Source organism: Cynocephalus volans, chromosome 15 (assembly GCF_027409185.1).
Source record: "Cynocephalus volans isolate mCynVol1 chromosome 15, mCynVol1.pri, whole genome shotgun sequence".
NCBI classification, from domain to species: Eukaryota; Metazoa; Chordata; class Mammalia; order Dermoptera; family Cynocephalidae; genus Cynocephalus; species Cynocephalus volans.
In genome coordinates, this window is record NC_084474.1 from 96,383,330 (window position 1) to 96,400,429 (window position 17,100).

At 64.5% G+C, this 17,100-nt stretch overlaps 3 protein-coding genes across 3 annotated transcripts; 2 read left to right on the forward strand and 1 right to left on the reverse strand.

Annotated features, from left to right (window-relative positions):
• Positions 1 to 400: 400 nt before the first annotated feature.
• On the reverse strand, positions 401 to 4,438 carry SHARPIN (SHANK associated RH domain interactor). Its single transcript, XM_063079873.1, has 9 exons — positions 3,915 to 4,438; positions 3,473 to 3,647; positions 1,721 to 1,858; positions 1,500 to 1,641; positions 1,310 to 1,418; positions 1,077 to 1,230; positions 879 to 997; positions 638 to 766; positions 401 to 555 (listed from the first exon to the last, which is right to left on the reverse strand). Exons 1-8 carry the CDS (start codon positions 4,110 to 4,112, stop codon positions 650 to 652), a joined length of 1,152 nt encoding a protein of 383 aa, XP_062935943.1. The 5' UTR covers positions 4,113 to 4,438; the 3' UTR covers positions 401 to 555; positions 638 to 649.
• A 339-nt stretch (positions 4,439 to 4,777) lies between these two features.
• MAF1 (MAF1 homolog, negative regulator of RNA polymerase III) lies at positions 4,778 to 7,468 on the forward strand. Its single transcript, XM_063079749.1, has 8 exons — positions 4,778 to 5,038; positions 5,471 to 5,595; positions 5,700 to 5,828; positions 5,896 to 6,061; positions 6,196 to 6,317; positions 6,401 to 6,520; positions 6,685 to 6,816; positions 6,947 to 7,468. Exons 2-8 carry the CDS (start codon positions 5,513 to 5,515, stop codon positions 6,966 to 6,968), a joined length of 774 nt encoding a protein of 257 aa, XP_062935819.1. The 5' UTR covers positions 4,778 to 5,038; positions 5,471 to 5,512; the 3' UTR covers positions 6,969 to 7,468.
• Positions 7,469 to 7,606: 138 nt separating this feature from the next.
• On the forward strand, positions 7,607 to 15,739 carry WDR97 (WD repeat domain 97). Its single transcript, XM_063080015.1, is given in 23 exon segments — positions 7,607 to 7,736; positions 7,923 to 8,062; positions 8,227 to 8,855; positions 8,981 to 9,102; positions 9,269 to 9,968; positions 10,048 to 10,190; positions 10,281 to 10,517; positions 10,589 to 10,679; positions 10,865 to 10,997; positions 11,090 to 11,407; positions 11,496 to 11,718; positions 11,721 to 11,752; positions 11,843 to 11,968; positions 12,068 to 12,151; positions 12,957 to 13,034; positions 13,169 to 13,381; positions 13,473 to 13,658; positions 13,775 to 13,972; positions 14,044 to 14,165; positions 14,240 to 14,402; positions 14,792 to 15,294; positions 15,375 to 15,440; positions 15,534 to 15,739. Coding segments are annotated over 23 exon segments (4,836 nt in total). The 3' UTR covers positions 15,733 to 15,739.
• The last annotated feature ends 1,361 nt before the right edge of the window (positions 15,740 to 17,100 follow it).

Consider the following 17,100-nt stretch of genomic DNA (forward strand, 5'->3'; position numbering starts at 1 on the left):
GCCAGGGAGAATGGTGAACACAATTTAGGGAGGGCAAAAGCAGAGTGGCAGGAAGGTGGTGCAGATGGAGCTGAAGGCAGAGGAAGAGAGGTGTGGGCCTGAGGACCAGGGTGGACAGCAGGAGGCAAAATCAGTGGTACGGGGCAGGGCTTGCAGAGCTGGGTTCAAATGCAGACAAGTCGGTGTCAGCAGCCAGGAAGGCCCCTGTAGGCCTCTGGGGTCTGGGAAGAGGTCCCAGTGTCATGCTCCTATGACCTCTGGGCCTCAAGGCCACTCTTCAGTTGCTGCCTAGGCCTGGCTGAGGGAGTCCCACCTGCTGAAGGCCAGGCCTGCCCCACTTTCCACTTCCCTGCATCCTTGGGTGAACTGGGGCAGGTCTGCTCAGAGACAGTGACACGGCTGGCTCATAAATGCCTTTAATGACTGGCTCGTGGCCCCTCCCTCTCAACCCTGGTGGCTCTGTCCTCAGCAGACAGTCAGCAGAGGCTCCCTGAGGTTCAGTTAGGATCCAGGACTTTGGGCTGGGAGGGAAGGACCATGTTCTCTCCTTGTAACCTAGGAGAAGGAAACAGATCATTTCTGGTTTTTCTGCTGCCCTGTCCCCATCCCCTACCCCCCCCACCCCTGCCTCTGGTACCTCTGGTGGCTTCTAGGTGGAAGCTGCAGGAAGGGAGTCCCAAGCACAGGGCCTCTGGGTGCTACACATCTCACAGCCAGGGCGACTTGGGGCATTGATGAAGGTACAGGAAGGACAGGGCCAGCCGGGCTGGGGGTGGGGTGGAGAGACAGCAGCTGCCTCCCCGCTCCTGATGACCACAGCAGTCCAGTCCTGGCCCACCCCTGCCCCCACCCTGCCTGATGTCTGGTCCCTTGCCCACCTGCAGGGGGCTGGGGAGGCTGGAGCTGGCTGGCTGGGGGTCTCGGGGTGGCCCCAATGACGAGGGAAGTAAGCGTCCTAGTTCCCCATCCATCTTCTGGAGGTGCTGAGAGCTGCGTCCTGTGGCAGAGGGATTGGGGCTCAGGGCCGTCTCAGGCTGCACCCCACCTTCCTCACCCCATCCCCATTGAGGACTGACCTGCAGCTTCCCGAGGGACTGAGAGCAGGTAAAGGAAAGCAGGGTCCCCATCTTGCTGGACCCCGTAGGACGCAAGGCTACGCTCAGGGACACACAGGCACCGCCCAATGACCCAGCGCTGCACAACTGGAGGGAATCCAAACTCCGAGAACACCTGGGGCCAGAGCATCGGGGTGGGCAGCGTCACCCAGGGTCTCCCAGCCCCAGGAGGGCTCCCTAGATGCCATGCTTACCTGCTCCTGGAGGGCTGCGATGGTGCAGTGGGGGTAGACCAGCAGTGTGACGTGGGCAGAGCATGCAGCGGAGGCAGCAGATGCGGCATCTTCAACTGTGACATGCAGCCTGGACCAGAATGAGTTGGGGGATGGACAGAGAACCTGGGGGTTCAGGAGGGCAGGGCAAGGAAGAAGTCTCAAGCCTCACCTGATAGGACCAGGTGGGAAGCAGGCCTCCTGGAGGCAGACACTGAGGGCTGTGTGATGCTGAGCCAGGATGGCTGCTGCTTGGGCTGCCCCCTTCTCGTCCCCATCCGCAATGGCCCGGGCCAGGCGCCCTGCCAGCTCTTCTGCAGGGAGAGGGAAGGACAGCTCTCTCAGCTGGGGACCAGCTGCTTCGGCCAACCCCCTCCAGCTGTCTGCCCTTACCCTTCTCCATCAAGTCTCCAGGACTCCGGGGAAGATCCACTTGAGGCTGGGGAGCCTTGGGTACGGGGGCTTCAGGGAGACTGGGCAGGGAAACAGGGCATGTTTCTGGGCCCAGGGCTGGGGGTGGGTTGCCACTGCCTAGAAGGGAAGATGTAGGGTGGGTTAGTGGCCTCTGCTCACAGCTCTCTGCCCTCAGGTTTTCAGGACCTTTGCCTTCATCCTCAGCCCACGCTGACAACCCTGCCTCAGGGCATACTTCACACCTTCCCCTCCCAGCTTAGCCCTCACAAACCCCTGAGATCCCTGCCAGTCTCCTGTTGGTGCTGAAGCTGCACTTGGCTCATCTTTGCAACTTGGAGTCCTTCTGAACCCTTGTGCTGCCTGGTCTCACCTGTCCCTCTCCTCCACAGAGACCAGACCACCTCTCCTGGCCCAGATGCCCCCTTACCATCACAGCAGAACTAAAGCAGGTCCTCAGACAGGAGCTTGCCCCTTCCTGCCCTACAGTAGCCCTGCAGTCAGGGTGGCCTCCTCTTGGTGCCCTCAGGGACCTCCCCTTTCCTGGCTCCCCCATCAGCTCAGAATATACTTGGGCTGCCTGCCCGGGATGTCTTTACAGAGCTGGGTACACTGATCTCCCACTCGAGGTCCAGCCTACTGCAGTGATGGGGGGTGGGATGGGGGGTCCCCACCCAGTACTGACACACTCCTTTGATCACCTCAGGCCTTGGTATTCTGAACCATCTCCCCAACTAAAATGAGCAAGGACCTCCAAGCACCCAGCACTGTGCCTGACCCTGGCCTCACTGAGCCTCGGGGGTCAAAGGCACGTGCTCCTCTCAGGGCTTTTGTGTCTGCTGCTCACTTGGCCACATGGTTCCTCCCATGACTTTCAAATTTCACTAAAGTGTCACCCTCATGATGAGACCTTTCCTGCCACTCTTTTATAAACAGCAACCCTCTCCTCCAGCTCTAGCACTCCCATTCCCCCACCATCTAACACAAGTTTACTTATTTTACTTCTCCCTCTCCTCTAGAATGCAAGGGCTTGAGGTTTTGTTAATGCTAAAGGAGTGCCTAATCCACAGCAGGTACTGAGTTCACATATTCAGTGAACTAATGACTGATTTAAGAGCTTCTCTCCCAATGCTGAGTTGCCTGGGCCTCTTACATCACAGTCTGGTCGTCTTCCTAACCCACTGGCAGCTCTTCACCGTCTCATTTGTGGACTCTCCTTCCTCTCCCTGCTGCACTGTCTGCATGCTGGAGCCTCTTCTCTTCTTGCGTCTCTCTCCTGGTGACCTCTCCTACTCCCAGTGTTTAACTCTCCAAAGCTCCAGTCCAGCCCAGATGTGTAAAAACCCAGCCACCTCCATGCCCTCTCAAACAGGCCCTCTATCTGGGAGCCTTCTTTCACAATCTCAATCACTAACTCTTCCACTTAAACAGCCATGAGACTCAGCAATTCCATCTCCTAAGCACCTCTGGAAACATCCTTCCCTCCCGCCCAGGTGGTGTGCTGCTCCTGGGGTCGTCTGTCTTCTCACCCAGGCCTGAGGCCCTGCTTGCTCTACCTCTCCACACTGTTTGGTACTATGAGCTCCAGCTCCTCGACCTCTACTCCTTTTCTCCATTTCTCCCTCCTGGGAGCCTTCTCAGACCCCCCGCAATGAGGAACGTGGACCCAGCTTCTCCATCCAGGACTTGGGACCAGGACTACTCCAAAATGAGTCTCCTCTCCAGTGCACTGACCATTCTGTCCCTCCACGGTGGCACCTCGGACCAGGGCTGCCCACCGCTGAGCTTCCTGAGGGTTGAGGAAGTGCAGGCTGAGGGTTCCGGGCCCTCCTGGTGGAGGATGCAGCTCATGATGGCTGGGGCCTCGGACGACGTAGGAAACTGCCTCCAAGGGCCACTCCAAACTGACCTGAGGAGGGGGAGAGTCCAGGCTCAAAGCCTCCTCCAACGCATGATGATCAAAGGAACACGAGGTAACATTTACAGGCCACTTACACGGTCCCAAACCCTTCACACCTACTATCAAATCCTCACAAGAGTCCTGCACAGTGGGCACCGGCACTACCCCCCGTTACAGACAAGAAAACAGAAGCACGGGAAGCCACTGCCCGAAGGCGCGCAGCTGGCAAGGGGTGGGGCCTGGCCTCGGGCTCCGCGCCCCGCCGGCCCCACTCACCGCCCCGGGCCCCGCGCCCAGCAGCTCCAGCCGGAAGCGCTCGGGCCGCTCGGGGTCCGCGCTCAGCTGCAGTCTCCGCAGCTGCGCCTCGGCGTCCGGCCCGGCGCCCAGAGGCCTCACCGCGGCATGCACGGCCAGGAGCACCGCGGCCGGGCCCGGGTCCGAGGCCGCCGCCGTCCCGCCCGCAGGCGGCGCCATCTCCGGTCCGCCCGGTCCCGTCCCTGCGCTCCCGCTTCCGCGTGGCAGGGGCGCCGAGAGATTCCGCCGGCCGGAAACCGGGGCCGCGAGCCTGGGGTTCCGGCCGCGGCCAGAGCGTCGAAGCCTAGGAGGGCTCCGAGGGCCGCGCACCTGCGGGGCCTGACCCGCCCCCTTTATTCAGGAATGGACACGGCCCGAGGGTTTCCGGACACGGGCTGGGCAAGGCCGGCAGTGCGTACGAAGCCCGGGCGGGGCGGGCCTCTGGGCAAAGCGTCAGGGACGGAAGCACCGACCACACCTGGAAGGCGAGCGCGGCCTCTTGGCCCCCCAAGGCCGGGCGGCGGGGCAGCAGCGGCGACAACCCACCCCCAGCGCCCGGCTGCAGTTGGACGCCCCCGCCCCGCCCCGCCAACGCCGCGCGGGGGAGCTGGGTCGGCCCCCCCGGAGGGCGGGGCTGACGAGGCCGCTACCAATGAGCGCCGGGGAGGGAGGTGGGTCGGCACGCCGAGTCGAGTGACAGACAGGTGCCATAGCCAGTGGGAGTGGAAGTCAGGACTGAGCGGCGGGCAGCGCCCCCAATGGCCGTTCGAGCTGTCGGTCCCGGAGGCTTGAGCGGGCCATTCAGAGGCGTGGGGCCGGGCCCGGCAGACGCTTGTTGTTGTCCGGCCGGGGGTGGCGGAGGTCGCTCGCTCGCTCGCTCGCCGGGGCCGCCTGTGGCGGGCGGCGCGGGTCGGTCGCGAGAGCGGGCGCGGCGCAGGGCGAGGCTATGTCGCGGCGGGAGCCCGCATGGGTCGGCAGGGCCGGGAGTAACGGGACGTCGCCGCGGAGTTTCTTCTCCCCGATTCAGAGCGGCCCGAGCGGAGGCCGCGGCGCCGCCCTCCGGCCCTGAGGGCCCCGCCGCCGCCCGCCCTCAGCCGGCGCAGGAGGTGGGTGTCCGCCGAGCCCCGCGCCGCCGGGCCGGGGTCCGCGGAACCGGGGAGCTGGAGTGTGCCCGTCCCCTGGCGACTGCGGCGGCGGCTCCCACCGGGACGCCTCTCGTCCGGCCGAGCGGCCCAGCTGGCGGGGCCGCGGGAGTCGTGCCCCGCGCGGGCTCTTCTTCCTGGGTCGGGGTTGGGGGGGGAACGAAGCCAGCAGCCCGGTGAGCGGGGCCCCGGCGCAGGGGGTGTGGCTGGGGGGTCTGGGCTTGCCACGCTATGTGACTGGGCCTCGTCGCCTCGCCGGCCGGTGCCCGTGAGCCGTGAGAAGCCTGGGCAGGGCTGGACCCAGCTCTTGACAGTGGCTCCACTTTGGGGGGGCAGGAGGGGTGAAGGCAGAGCCCTGTGGGGCAGTTACCCAGGCCTGGCATCCCACGTCTTCAGGCAGCACTAGCCCTTGGAGCACAGAGCCCCCTCTCCGAGGACATGAAGCTGTTAGAGAATTCGAGCTTCGAGGCCATCAACTCGCAGCTGACAGTGGAGACCGGAGATGCCCACATCATCGGCAGGTGAGGCCCGAGGCTCTGGGGACCGGCATCTCAGAGGTCACTGTGCCCTGTGCCTTGAGTCCAACTGGGGCAACCTGCTCCATGGTCCTGCCTGCATCCCGCAGGATTGAGAGCTACTCATGTAAGATGGCAGGAGACGACAAACACATGTTCAAGCAGTTCTGCCAGGAGGGCCAGCCCCACGTGCTGGAGGCACTGTCCCCACCCCAGACCTCTGGCCTCAGCCCCAGCAGGTGAGCCAAGGTGGGGACTGTGGGGTCTGTGGGGTGGTGGGCTGGACTGACGCTTCTCTCTGTGCAGACTGAGCAAGAGCCAAGGTGGTGAGGACGAGGGACCTCTCAGTGACAAGTGTAGCCGCAAGACCCTTTTTTACCTGATTGCCACCCTCAACGAGTCCTTCAGGCCTGACTACGACTTCAGCACAGCCCGCAGCCATGAGTTCAGCCGGGAGCCCAGCCTCAGCTGGGTGAGGGTCGGGTGAAGGGAAGGGACCCACAGCCATCCCCACTGACCTCCCCCACTTTAGGTGGTCTTTGGGCTGCACCCAGTCCATGCCTGTTGTCCTGGGCCCCTGTCAGCCCCAACTGTGACCTGCCCTAGGTGGTGAATGCAGTTAACTGCAGTCTGTTCTCTGCTGTGCGGGAAGACTTCAAGGCCCTGAAGCCGCAGCTGTGGAATGCAGTGGACGAGGAGATCTGCCTGGCTGAATGCGACATCTACAGGTGGGCTGGCATCCCTGCAGGTGGACCCCGCAGGTGTGTGTGGCACCTGGGGACTCACTCCATCCTCTGCCCATGTTCTCCAGTTATAACCCGGATTTGGACTCGGACCCCTTCGGGGAGGATGGCAGTCTCTGGTCCTTCAACTACTTCTTCTACAACAAGCGGCTCAAGCGAATTGTCTTCTTCAGCTGCCGCTCCATCAGGTGGGCACCGTCTTCTTCCCTTCTCTGGGCTCCCTGTTGGGCCCACACCATTTCCACAGCTGTGTTCACCTGTCCCCAACCTGTCCTCCCAGGACATCCTCTTTGGGGCCAGCGGCAGGCCTGGGGTAAGGGGTCCTAAGAGTGCTTCCCCTACCTCCCCCCAGTGGCTCCACCTATACGCCCTCGGAAGCAGGCAATGAGCTGGACATGGAACTAGGGGAGGAGGACGTGGAGGAAGAGAGTGGAGGTGGAGGCAGCGAGGGCGGGGCCGAGGAGACCAGTGCCATGGAGGACAGGTGCGTGATGGTGGCCGTGGCCCAGGTCCCTGCAGCCTGGAGTGGGTGGGACAGGGCCCCTTTCTGCCTGATCTCCTGTGTGGTGGCTCCTAAAAGCCTGCTGTATGCCAACTTCTGAACCTCTATTCAGGGTCCCGGTGATCTGTATGTGACAAGGAGGAGCAGAGGCTCCAGCTTTATCCAGCTTCAACCAATGCTTGGACCTGCCCATCTGAGGAGTCCCAAAGCCTCCCCAACTGCCGGCCAAACTCTGGCACTGCCACAGCCCCGGCGCTGCCCAAGGCCACACTTGCCTAGCCCTTTGGCTCCAACCTGTGGATGTCCACTCACCCCCATCGTCTGCTGCCCATGCTGCGGCTGGACTAAGCATGGGACCTGGTGGGAAGAGCAGCTGCCCTGGCCAGACGAACTGCCACTGGCAAGGATAGTTGGACCACAGAGTTTATTTTTGTATTTCCTACTGGGCCTGCACACTCCAGGCCACAGGGCCCATGGCCGGAGGCCCCGCAAGCAGGCCGCAGGGGTCACTGGTTCTGCCCTTGCACCGGCCCCTGGTGCCCACCTGTACCCCTCACCTTGCCCTTTGGGCCGCGTGCACTGAGTGTCACTTTGCTGCAGCTCATTCGTTTCCAATAAAAGTTTCTGTGATTTAGTGTGGACCAGGTGCGGCGTGGGGGCGGGGCCTGCGTCAGGGGTGGGGCCTGCGGCGTTCGGTATCCTAGCAACGGCCGCTGAGGACCGACCGCTGGGTCCCAGGAGCTGTTGGGCTCCTGGATCCGCTGTCGCCAAAATGGAGGCGGAAGTGTTGGACGCAAGCAACCCCTTTCCACCTGAAGGCGACAACCCGATTCTGGACTCCGACCTGTATGGCGCAGATGGCTTTGATATCCCAGACCCTGGGCTGCTCACGGAAAAGAATGGTGAGGGGGCCTAGCCTCACCCCACAGGCGACTCGCCAGCTAGGAAGCAGGTCTCAGATCGGCTCGTCCCTGAGAACGCAGCTCCCCTGGGCAGTCCCTGGCCCGGCAGGGCTCCCGGCTGCCCACGACCTCCAGGGGTGGGGGCCCAAGGCCACAGGTGACAGCGCGTCCACCGCCCGCCCGCAGAGTTGTCAGATTTCACCGCGCCGCCGCAGGACCTGCGGACTTTGACCCGCAGCCAGCGGTGGCAAAACATGAACCTGCGCGCCCGCGCCCGCCAGCTGTGGCTGCTCCTGCGTACAGGCCTCCATGACATCGTGGAAAAGGTGCAGCTCGCCCCCCGCATCTGCCTCTAGGCCTCTTTCCGGGTTTGGCCGTTCCCCTAGGGGTTCCTGCACCAGCTCCGCCCGGATCCTTTCAAGTTCCCCCAGGCAGGGGCGCCCCCCGCCCCCCAACCCTTTACTGCTGGTTTGCCAATGTCCGCCCACAGGAGAAGAGAGCGGAGCTGCGCGTGGCGCGCTTGACGCATGGGCTGGAGCCGCTGCGCTGCCTGGAGGTGGCGGCGGGGCTGCGCTCCGTGGCGCAGGACCCGGTGGGAGGACGCTTTGTGGTGCTGGACGGCGCGGGCTGCCTGCACCTGCACAGAGAGGACGGCTGGGCGCAGGAGAAGCTGCCGGCCCCCGTCGCGCTTTCAGGGCTGGTGACGGTGCTGGGTCCCCTGGGCGCTGTGGGCCGCTTTGTAGGGTGGGGCCCCTCGGGGCTGGCCATACTAGGGCCCGACTTCAGCCTACTGTGGCTGAGTGAGCCGGGGGTGGGCAGGGCACCAGGCCGTGAGCCCACCTGCTGCCTGCCGGTGCCCTACCCGGGGCTGCTGCTTGTGGCCGAGGTGGGCGGTGGCCTGGAGCTTTGGAAGTTCCGCTCAGGTGGTCGCCGCCTGGTACCGCGAGGGTCACGCATGCGGCCGACGCCGAACCTGGCAGGCCCGCTTATGCGTCTGGCTCTGGGGCCGGCGCCTCCCCACCGCGTCCCGCGCTGCTTCGCTGCCTGTGGCTCAGCCGTGCTCAGCTTTGATCTGCAGGCCTGGGCCCTCCTCGACGTGCACCGGGATCTGCACAAAACGTGAGGCGGGGGCGGCGGCGGGCAGGAGACCTGGGGAAGCGCAGCGGGCCGCGGCGGGGGCTCCGGCCGCGCGCGCACAGGTCGTGCTAAGTCCGCCGGCCCTTCCCGGTTCCCCTCACCCCCAGCACGATCTCGGACCTGGCGTACTGCGAAGGGGCAGATGCCATGGTGACGGCTTCCCGGGACAGCACGGTGAAGGTGTGGGAGGCCGACTGGCAGATCCGGATGGTGTTCGTGGGCCACACAGGTGCGCCGCGCCGCAACGGCTCTTGCAGCGCCTTCTCCACCCGCAGCTCGGCCCCTCTGCCTTAAAGAGCTCCGGCCGGGCTTCTCTGCGCCGGCCCCGACCCGGGCTGACAGCTCCCCTTCTCTCAGTCCCTGGTGCGCCCCAGTGACCCGCTCCCCTCCCGCAGGCCCGGTGACAGCTCTGGCCGTGCTCCCGGACACCACCCTGGTGGTGTCGGCCTCTCAGGACGGAACGCTGCGCACATGGGACCTGCAGGCGGCAGCACAGGTGGGCGAGGTGGCTCTGTGCTACTGGAGCCAGGACGTGCTGTCCGGGCGCGTGAGTCGCCTCCTGGCGCCCGCGCGCCCGGGCTGGCCGGTGCTCTCCCTGCGCGCGAGCAGCGTGGAGCTGTGGCGCGTGCGCGAGCTCTACTCGCAGCTGGCGCAGCTGCCCGCGCCCGTGCTCCACCTGCAGGCGGCACCCGCGTTGCCCGCACCCGCCCACCCGCCGCTGCCCGTGCGCCTGGCGTGCGCGTGCGCCGACGGCTCGGTCTACCTGGTGTCGGCCGTGACCGGGCGCACCGTGAGCGCGCTGCTGCTGGAGCCCGACGACCCCGCGGCGGCCGTGGCCTACTGCCTGCCGCGCGAGTCGCTGTGGCTGCTGACGCGCGCCGGGCACCTGGTGCGTGCCAACGCCGCGCGCTGCCCCATGCGCGTGCTGCACCGTGTGCGCCCGCCGCCGCCGCCGGCGCCGCGGCCCTGCTGCCTGCACCTGTACAGCCACCTGACGGATCCCGGCAGCGCCTGCGCCTCCTGGGCGACCGTGCGCCAGCACGGGGGCGAGCCGCTCCACAGCGCCGTGGCCCGGCCCTGGGAGAACAAGAACCGGTGGGCGCCTGTGCTGGCGAGGGCCGGAGGACGGACCGGCGACAGGGCCCGCGCCGACAGGCTGCGTCGCCGCCCGCAGGTACCTGCCGGTGCTGGGGTACACGGACGGCTCGCTGTCGGTGCTCGAGTGGCGCTCGTCCGAGACCGTCTTCTGCACGGAGGCGCACAGCCCGGGCCCCGTCACCGCCGTGGCATCCACCTGGAACAGCGTCGTGTCTTCGGGTCAGCGCCCGCCCCCGCCCCCGCCCCCGTGGCCGGCCTGGGAGCCTCTCCCTTCCCCGAAGGCCCAGCTCTGGCTCCCGCCGCCCACAGGCGGGGACCTGACGGTGAAGGTGTGGCGCGTCTTCCCCTACACGGAGGAGAGCCTCAGCCTGCTTCGCACCTTCTCCTGCTGCCACCCGGTGGTGACGCTCTGTGCGCTCGGCACACGCGTCACCATAGGCTTTGAGGACCAGGACAGTGCCACTTACGGCTTGGTACAGTTTGGCCTGGGCAACAGCCAGCGCTGTGACCACCGGCCCCAGGATGACCCCATGGACCACATCACCGGTGAGGGGTAGTGGGGGTGAAGCCTAGACCGCAGCACCGCCCTGGACGCTGACCCTGAGCCCCTGCCGTAGGCCTGTGCTGCTGTCCCACGCTCGAGCTGTACGCCTGCTCCAGCCTGGACTGCACCGTCCGCATCTGGACAGCCGAGAACCGCCTGCTGCGGTGGGCTGGGGCCTGAGGGAGGGCCAGGCTGGGGGTGTTGGGGGCAGCCAGTTGGGATCTCCTACCTCTGCCCCCACCGCAGACCCCCGTGGATGGACGGGGGAGAGGGCCTAGCCCCTGCTGCTGCCTCAGTTTCCCACACTGTGAAGTCTGGGCTGGACTCTGGCCCCTGTGCACCCTTGCAGACTCCTGCAGCTGGATGGTGCCCCTCAGGCCCTGGCCTTCTGCAGCAACAGTGGAGACCTGGTGCTGGCACTGGGCTCCCGCCTTTGCCTGGTGTCCCATAGCCTCTACCTGCCCACAACCTATCTGGTTAAGGTGTGTAGTGAGGACAGGGTGGGCAAGGTGGGCCGCTACAGGCAGACTCGGGCCCCCTAGGCAAGGGACCCAGGCTTCTTTCCCATGCTCAGAAGCTGTGCCAGGAGACCCCTGATGTGCTGGATGACCCTCCACTGCCACTGACCAGCCAGGAGTCTCTGACCTCTGCCCAGCTGCAAAGGCTCGCCAACCTGCACAGGGCAGCCAGCCTCAGATCTGCTGGCAGGCCTGCTCAGCCATCCTGGAGGCATCCCCCTCAGGACTTGGAAGCCCTAGTGGCCCGGGACCGAGATCTTCAGCAGCTGAAGCTGGGGCTAGTGGTCCCAGAAGCCCGGCCCCCCCTCTCCTGGCAGCAGTGCCAGGAAGCCTTTGACAATTACCTACGTCTGATCTATGGCCCTGGCCTACTGGTGAGTGTGGGGCCTCCGCCAGTCCCAGCCCCTCCTTCTGCCCCAGGCCTCTGACGCTTCCATCTGCTCTGCCATCTCCCACCCCCAGGGTGTGCGGTCTGGAAGGGAGTCCCAGCCATGCAGCACCATGACCCTCAAGGTGGAGAGAGAGACCTGGGACATCTGTACCCTGCCAAGAGCTGCCCCCTGTCTCGGGTGGGCTGGGGTCAGCACCAAAGGCCAGGCAGCACCAACAGCCCTGCCCCCACAGGACCTGGGGGCCCAGGGCCAGCGCTTCTCCCGCCCTCCCCGAGTTGCATTGCCCATCCCACCCCCCGCCGGAGAGTGCACAGCAAGGCGTCCCGGGTGAGGCCCCCTCACTCCCAGCTCTGCCCACCCTTGCACTGCCCTGCCCTCCAGCCCTGCCCCTGCCCCATGACTCCTCCCGTGCCCCAGCTTCTGGCCCGTTCCTCCCTGAGCTATGATCTGGGCCTCAGTCTGGATCTGCAGCTGCAGTCACGGCAGCTCCGAGGGGAGGCACCTGTGGCTCTGGACCTGCCCTCCTCCCACTTGCAGCACAGGGTAAGGGGCCCGGGCAGGTGGGGTGCTGCCTACCCAAGGGCAGAGCTGCAGGGATGCCGGGGCCTGTGCTCTAGTCTGAGCCCCTGTCCCACCCCCCAGATCCCACTGCTGCTGAAGAGACAGCCCAAGGAGGCTCTCTCTAACCTCGGGGGCTTCTTTCCTGCCACCACACAGCCCCATAAGGTGAGTCCCCCTGGCTCCCCAGAGGCACCCCCAGGGGTCACTCTTCTTGCACATCTGTCCTCTCCTTGCCCACCTACAGCCCAGAGAACCGGGCTCCAGACCCCCACCCCCACCCTCACCCGACCCAGTTCTGGTGTGGCTTGTTTGTGGGTACAGTCAGGGGTCTGGGGAGCCTCCACCGGCTGCCTCTGCCTGCACACCCCTCTCCGCAGTCTGAGTGCTGGGGGCTGGTTCCCTATGGACTTTTCCTGGAAGACCAGGGTCCCTGCCCTTCAGGGCAGCAAGGTCAAGGGGAGAGGCCCTTCGGAATGCACTGTTACCCTACTCTCGCCCACACCAGGTGCCGAGGCAGGCCTCAGCCCTTCCCCTAGCACATGCCTGGCACTGTCGCCTACCCGGGTGGGTCGCCAACCCTCCAGCTTGGGCAGTGCCACGCTGCCATCCATCGCCATCCTTCTGAGTTCCTTCCCTCTGTACTCACACGCCCCCACTTCTTTCTGACTTCCCTGCTCCAGAGCTGGGGACTGAGTCCCATGGAAAGCGTGGGGGGGTGGGGGTCCCCATAGTTCCCTCATTTACTGCAGCTGATGTGTCCACTGGCCACCCTTTCCCCTGGCTTCTCAGGTTCTCCCTGCCTGTCTGCGTTTTGGGTGCAGGGGTGGCCAGCCCAGTCCAGCTGTCAGAGACGTGGCAGGCAGAGCTGGGCCGGTGGCTGAGGGGCTCTGCGTAGTCGTGGGGGTGACCCAGGGTGGCGTCTGGGTTGGGAATTCAGGTCCTCAGCCTGCCCTGCTGTGCTCCACCCCAGCACTGCTCACGACCGGTCAGCTTCCCTGGCTGCGTGCCCAACTCCATGGTGCTGCAGCAGATGTGGCTGCCTGCAGAGGTCGGCCGCCTCGGATCTCTGGCCCAGCTCGGCACTAGGAAGAGACTGAAGGCAAGGGGCGGGGTAGGTCTCTGGGAGGCTCGCTGTCCGCACAGCCCTGCCAGAAGCCACCTCTTGTGCCTTCCCCTCCGCAGCAAGGCTGGAACCAGGATGACCTGTGGCTGCAGCACCCCAGGCAGTTCCACACCCACTGGCAGAGGAAGCTGATCCAGTGGCTGGGGGCGCTGCCCGGGGAGGAGGAGGCGGCGGAGCAACCGGACCTGGACGTGGACTGGGTCTCTGAGTCCCTGAGCCCACACAGGTCAGACTCTGATCAGCAGCTGGATTCCAGAGAGCCAGAGGCTCAGGTAGATGCTCGGGTACACACCCCAGAGCACCCCGGGAGGGGCAGACTTGGCACTCAGCACCCACAACCCAGAGCTGCCTCCTCTCCCTTAGGCCTCTGCAGACTTGACCCTGGAGCCCCCACGCTCCTACGAGGCTGCCAGCACCAAGAGCTTTCACCCCCAGGACCAGTACAGGCACTCGCTCTGGGAAGAGTGCTATGGGCATTTGCCCAGTTTCCTGCAATTTTTCGTCATCCAGGATTGGTTCAAAAAGCTGTTCCCCATCTTTACTCTGCAGGTTTGGGGGGCGTCTGGGACCCCCGGGAAGGACGGGCTGGCGTGGGGGCAGGGAGGAAGGCAGGAGCCCACCTGGGTGTGGAGCAGGGCAGGGCCTGAGCATGCCGGTCCCTGCAGGCATACCCAGAGGCAGGCACGGTGGAGGGCCTGGCCTCGCTGCTGGTGGAGCTGCTGGAGGAGGCCTCCTGGGCCGACCGCGTACACATCCTCCATGCGCTGCTGGGGCTGCTGCCTGACGTGGGCAGCAATTTCTGTGTCCGGCTGCAGGGCATCCTTCTGCACTTGCTCAACATGGACCAGCCCCCCAGCCTCCAGGTGCGCCCCTGGCCCGCCCCCCTCCCCCCCCGCCCCCCGTCACCCACCGCATTGCCCTCACCTGCGCTCAGGACCGAACTCAGAAGCAGTTCGTGATGCTGGCACTGCAGCTGCTCCTGGCCTGCTCCCTGGAGTCCCACGACGTGGTGCTGGAGCTCATGTCCTACCTCCTCTACTCTCCAGCCGTCTGCCGGTGAGTCATGCTCCTGCCCTGTCCTCACCACCAGCCAGGAGGGCCTCCAGGTAAGCCACATTCATCTGTCTCAGGCCTGACCTCAAGAAGCTGCTGGATGGGCTGGGCCTTCAGGACCCACAGGGCTTCCTGTTCAAGGAGATGATGACCTGGGTCCAGGGACTGGACCTTGACTCCAAGGACGCACTGCGCAAACGCTGCTGCCAGAAGCTGGAGGACATGATCCAGCAGCTGCAGGTCTAGGCCAGCAGGGCCTGGGTGGGCCACCTATGGGAGAGCCTCTTGCCTTCCCCAGAGGCTTTCCAGAAGTCCTGGGGGAGCCGGGGCGGGGCATGAGAGGCTGGCTCTTGCCTTCCTTGAGCTCTGTGCCTCCTGTGTCCTCCCCCCCGATGTGTCTGTCAGGGTCTCCCTATGCAGGTGGGAGCCAGGGGAAGCACCACTGGGTTCTCCTTGTCAGGGGATGGCAGGCTCTCCCGTGGGCTGGGCCTTGGGAGTGAGGGTGCTTCCCCAATGGGCCGCCTCCTCCACAGGTGGAGATCTCGCAGCCACTATCACTGGGTGTAGCCAAGTTGTCCGTAGTGCTGCCCAACGTCTCTGAGACCTCAGAGGTTTCCTCTACTGCCAAGGAGGCCCCCTCAGAGGCTTCCCTGGTGGCTGGGGTGCCTGCACACGTCTCTATGACACCCTCAGGCCCCTCCTGGCCGCCCTTAAGCATCTCCAAGACGCTCTCGCATGTTTTGGAGGTGCCCTCGCTGGTGACCTGGCCAGACTTGGCCACCCCAGACTCGGCTGCCTTGGAGCTCCAGGCCGAGCAGCTGCTGGTGCCAGCGTGTGCCCAGCAGACCAGACGCACGCTCTGTGAGACACTGCAGACCTTCTGCTTTGTGCCTGATGCCCACTTGGGCCCCTTGGTGCCCAGCACGCTGCCTGGCAGGCCACTGCCGCTTGAGAAGACGGACTGGTCGCAGTCACAGATGGTGGACCTGGGCCTCATTGATGCACTCAACTTGTTCTGCGAGAGGCAGGCGCAGCAGCAGGGCTTGCTGCAGGAGGCTGAGCCCAAGCACTCGCACCCGCAGCTGCATCTGCCAGTGCCCAACACGGTGGTGCCACCGCCCCGGGACCGCTGGTGCGTGGGGCTGGCTGGGGCAGCCCTGCACAGGGTGGCTGAGTGGCCGACCCCAGCTGAACTCGCCCCCTTACCCACAGGCGCTACCCCATCCTCCGGCTTCAGGAGGTGAAAGTTCAGAGGTCTGGGATGAGACTGAGGGGTGAGTGGGGACAGGGGTAGAGACTGGACCCCCACCGCACCCCAGCCCCGCCCTGCCGCAGCGGCCTCACCACACCACACCGTCCGCCTGCAGGCAGGATGCCCTCCCGGCTCCGCACAGGCGGCGCGCTCGACGGCCCCGTGCGGACACTGAAGCTGCCGCTGCCGCGGGTGGCACTGCAGCCTTTCCCTCCGGACTGGCCCAGGCCCGCCCGCCCGCTGCCCCCGCTGCTGCTGGAGCCCACCCTGCAGCGCTACTTTCTGCTGGACCACACTGACCCTGACAGCTGCAGCTGACCTGCCTCGTGGCCTTCACCCCACCTTCCCACCCCGCCTCCCTCCCCTTCCCGCCCTGGGGCCGACCACACGCCTCTGGCCTAGGCCCGTGTCTGGAATAAAGTCCAGAGGGTTTGGCCCACAAACTGGATGGCACCTCCATCTTTGGAGGGCCCTGGGGTGGGAAGGAGGTCCGCTCGGTGGTCTGAAGCCACCCAGTAGCCGGTTGCACACGGAAGGCAGGAGCTGGGGGCATGGTCCAGCCTGGGGCGGGGCAGCATCTTGGATTTGGTCAGTGTGTGCTAGAGCTGTGGTGTTCCTGGTGGGGTGGGCCTGTCCGTGTGAAAAGGAGACCTATCGTGTGGGTGTCACACTGCTCACGCATTCAGCCACCGTTTGTAGGCCAAGTACTACGTGTTAAGATGGGGAGCTCACCTTACAGATTGTTTCCTGGGCCAGCCAGTGGCCAGGTCCAGAGGGGAGCCCCACACCGTCTGGGTGGCCACAGATGTGTGGTGGGAGGGGGCCTGTGGCATTTGACACAAGAGGAACCAGGGGTCTGCTGGGCCTCGCTTTGTTACCTTCGTTCTGGAAGGGAGGCGAGCTGATGAGGAGGGGCTTGTATGTGAGAGGCACTTAACATGGCGGTGTCCTTCGGACCCTTCAACCTGAAAGTCCCTGGGAGATGGATGCTGTCCATGGGGTGCAGGTCTCAGCTGGCCCCACCTCTTCCTGAGCTGTCATGACCTGGCAGGCCACTGGCCGGGCCTCCTACAAGGTCCGTATGCACACTGTTCTTTAGACTGCTTTTGGAAAGTTCTCCCAGCTTTTTACATCTCTCTAGTGCATTGTCTGAGGGGTGATTTCTTTCCTTTGAGTACTTTCAGCCTCCAACTTTGGATGTTTCTTCATAATGCCTTTTGGTTAGAATTGATCCTCTGTTCGTTCCCTGTGACCCCCAAGCGGTGCAGGGGCTCTTGTCACAACACTGCGAAGTGGGCAGCTCTTTCCTAGGTCACACAGGGCAAAAGTGCCAGGCACTGGAAGCCTGGACATTTTCATAGAGGAATCGTGTGCGCTCAGACAAAAAGTGCAGGGCCGTGGGGGCTGCTCTTGCTGGTGTTCCAGGTCTTCAACGATAACAAGAGGTGATTTTTAAAATACAAGCATGTGGGGCCGGCTGCTTAGCTCGGTTGGAGTGTGGTGCTGATGACACCAAGGTCAGCAGGTCAGATCCCCTTACTGGCCTGCTGCCAAAAAGAAAAAAAAAAAAAAAAAAAACACCAAGCATGAGAAAGTAGGGCAAATTTAAATTTAAACATGTCACAAACGCTAATCCTAAAGGAAAACAATATATTTATTCACACATATTAATATATAGTCATTTTA

Bases quoted from the DNA above. Each gene is read 5' to 3' on its own strand.
- SHARPIN (XM_063079873.1), bottom strand. From the start codon at position 4,112: ATGGCGCCGCCTGCGGGCGGGACGGCGGCGGCCTCGGACCCGGGCCCG. The intron at 1,231-1,309 runs GTAAGCATGGCA...CTCTGGCCCCAG, and splicing joins TCGCAGCCCTCCAGGAGCAG to GTGTTCTCGGAGTTTGGATT. The intron at 998-1,076 runs GTCAGTCCTCAA...CCTCTGCCACAG, and splicing joins AGTCCCTCGGGAAGCTGCAG to GACGCAGCTCTCAGCACCTC.
- MAF1 (XM_063079749.1), top strand. From the start codon at position 5,513: ATGAAGCTGTTAGAGAATTCGAGCTTCGAGGCCATCAACTCGCAGCTG. The intron at 5,829-5,895 runs GTGAGCCAAGGT...CTCTCTGTGCAG, and splicing joins TCTGGCCTCAGCCCCAGCAG to ACTGAGCAAGAGCCAAGGTG. The intron at 6,817-6,946 runs GTGCGTGATGGT...ACCTCTATTCAG, and splicing joins ACCAGTGCCATGGAGGACAG to GGTCCCGGTGATCTGTATGT.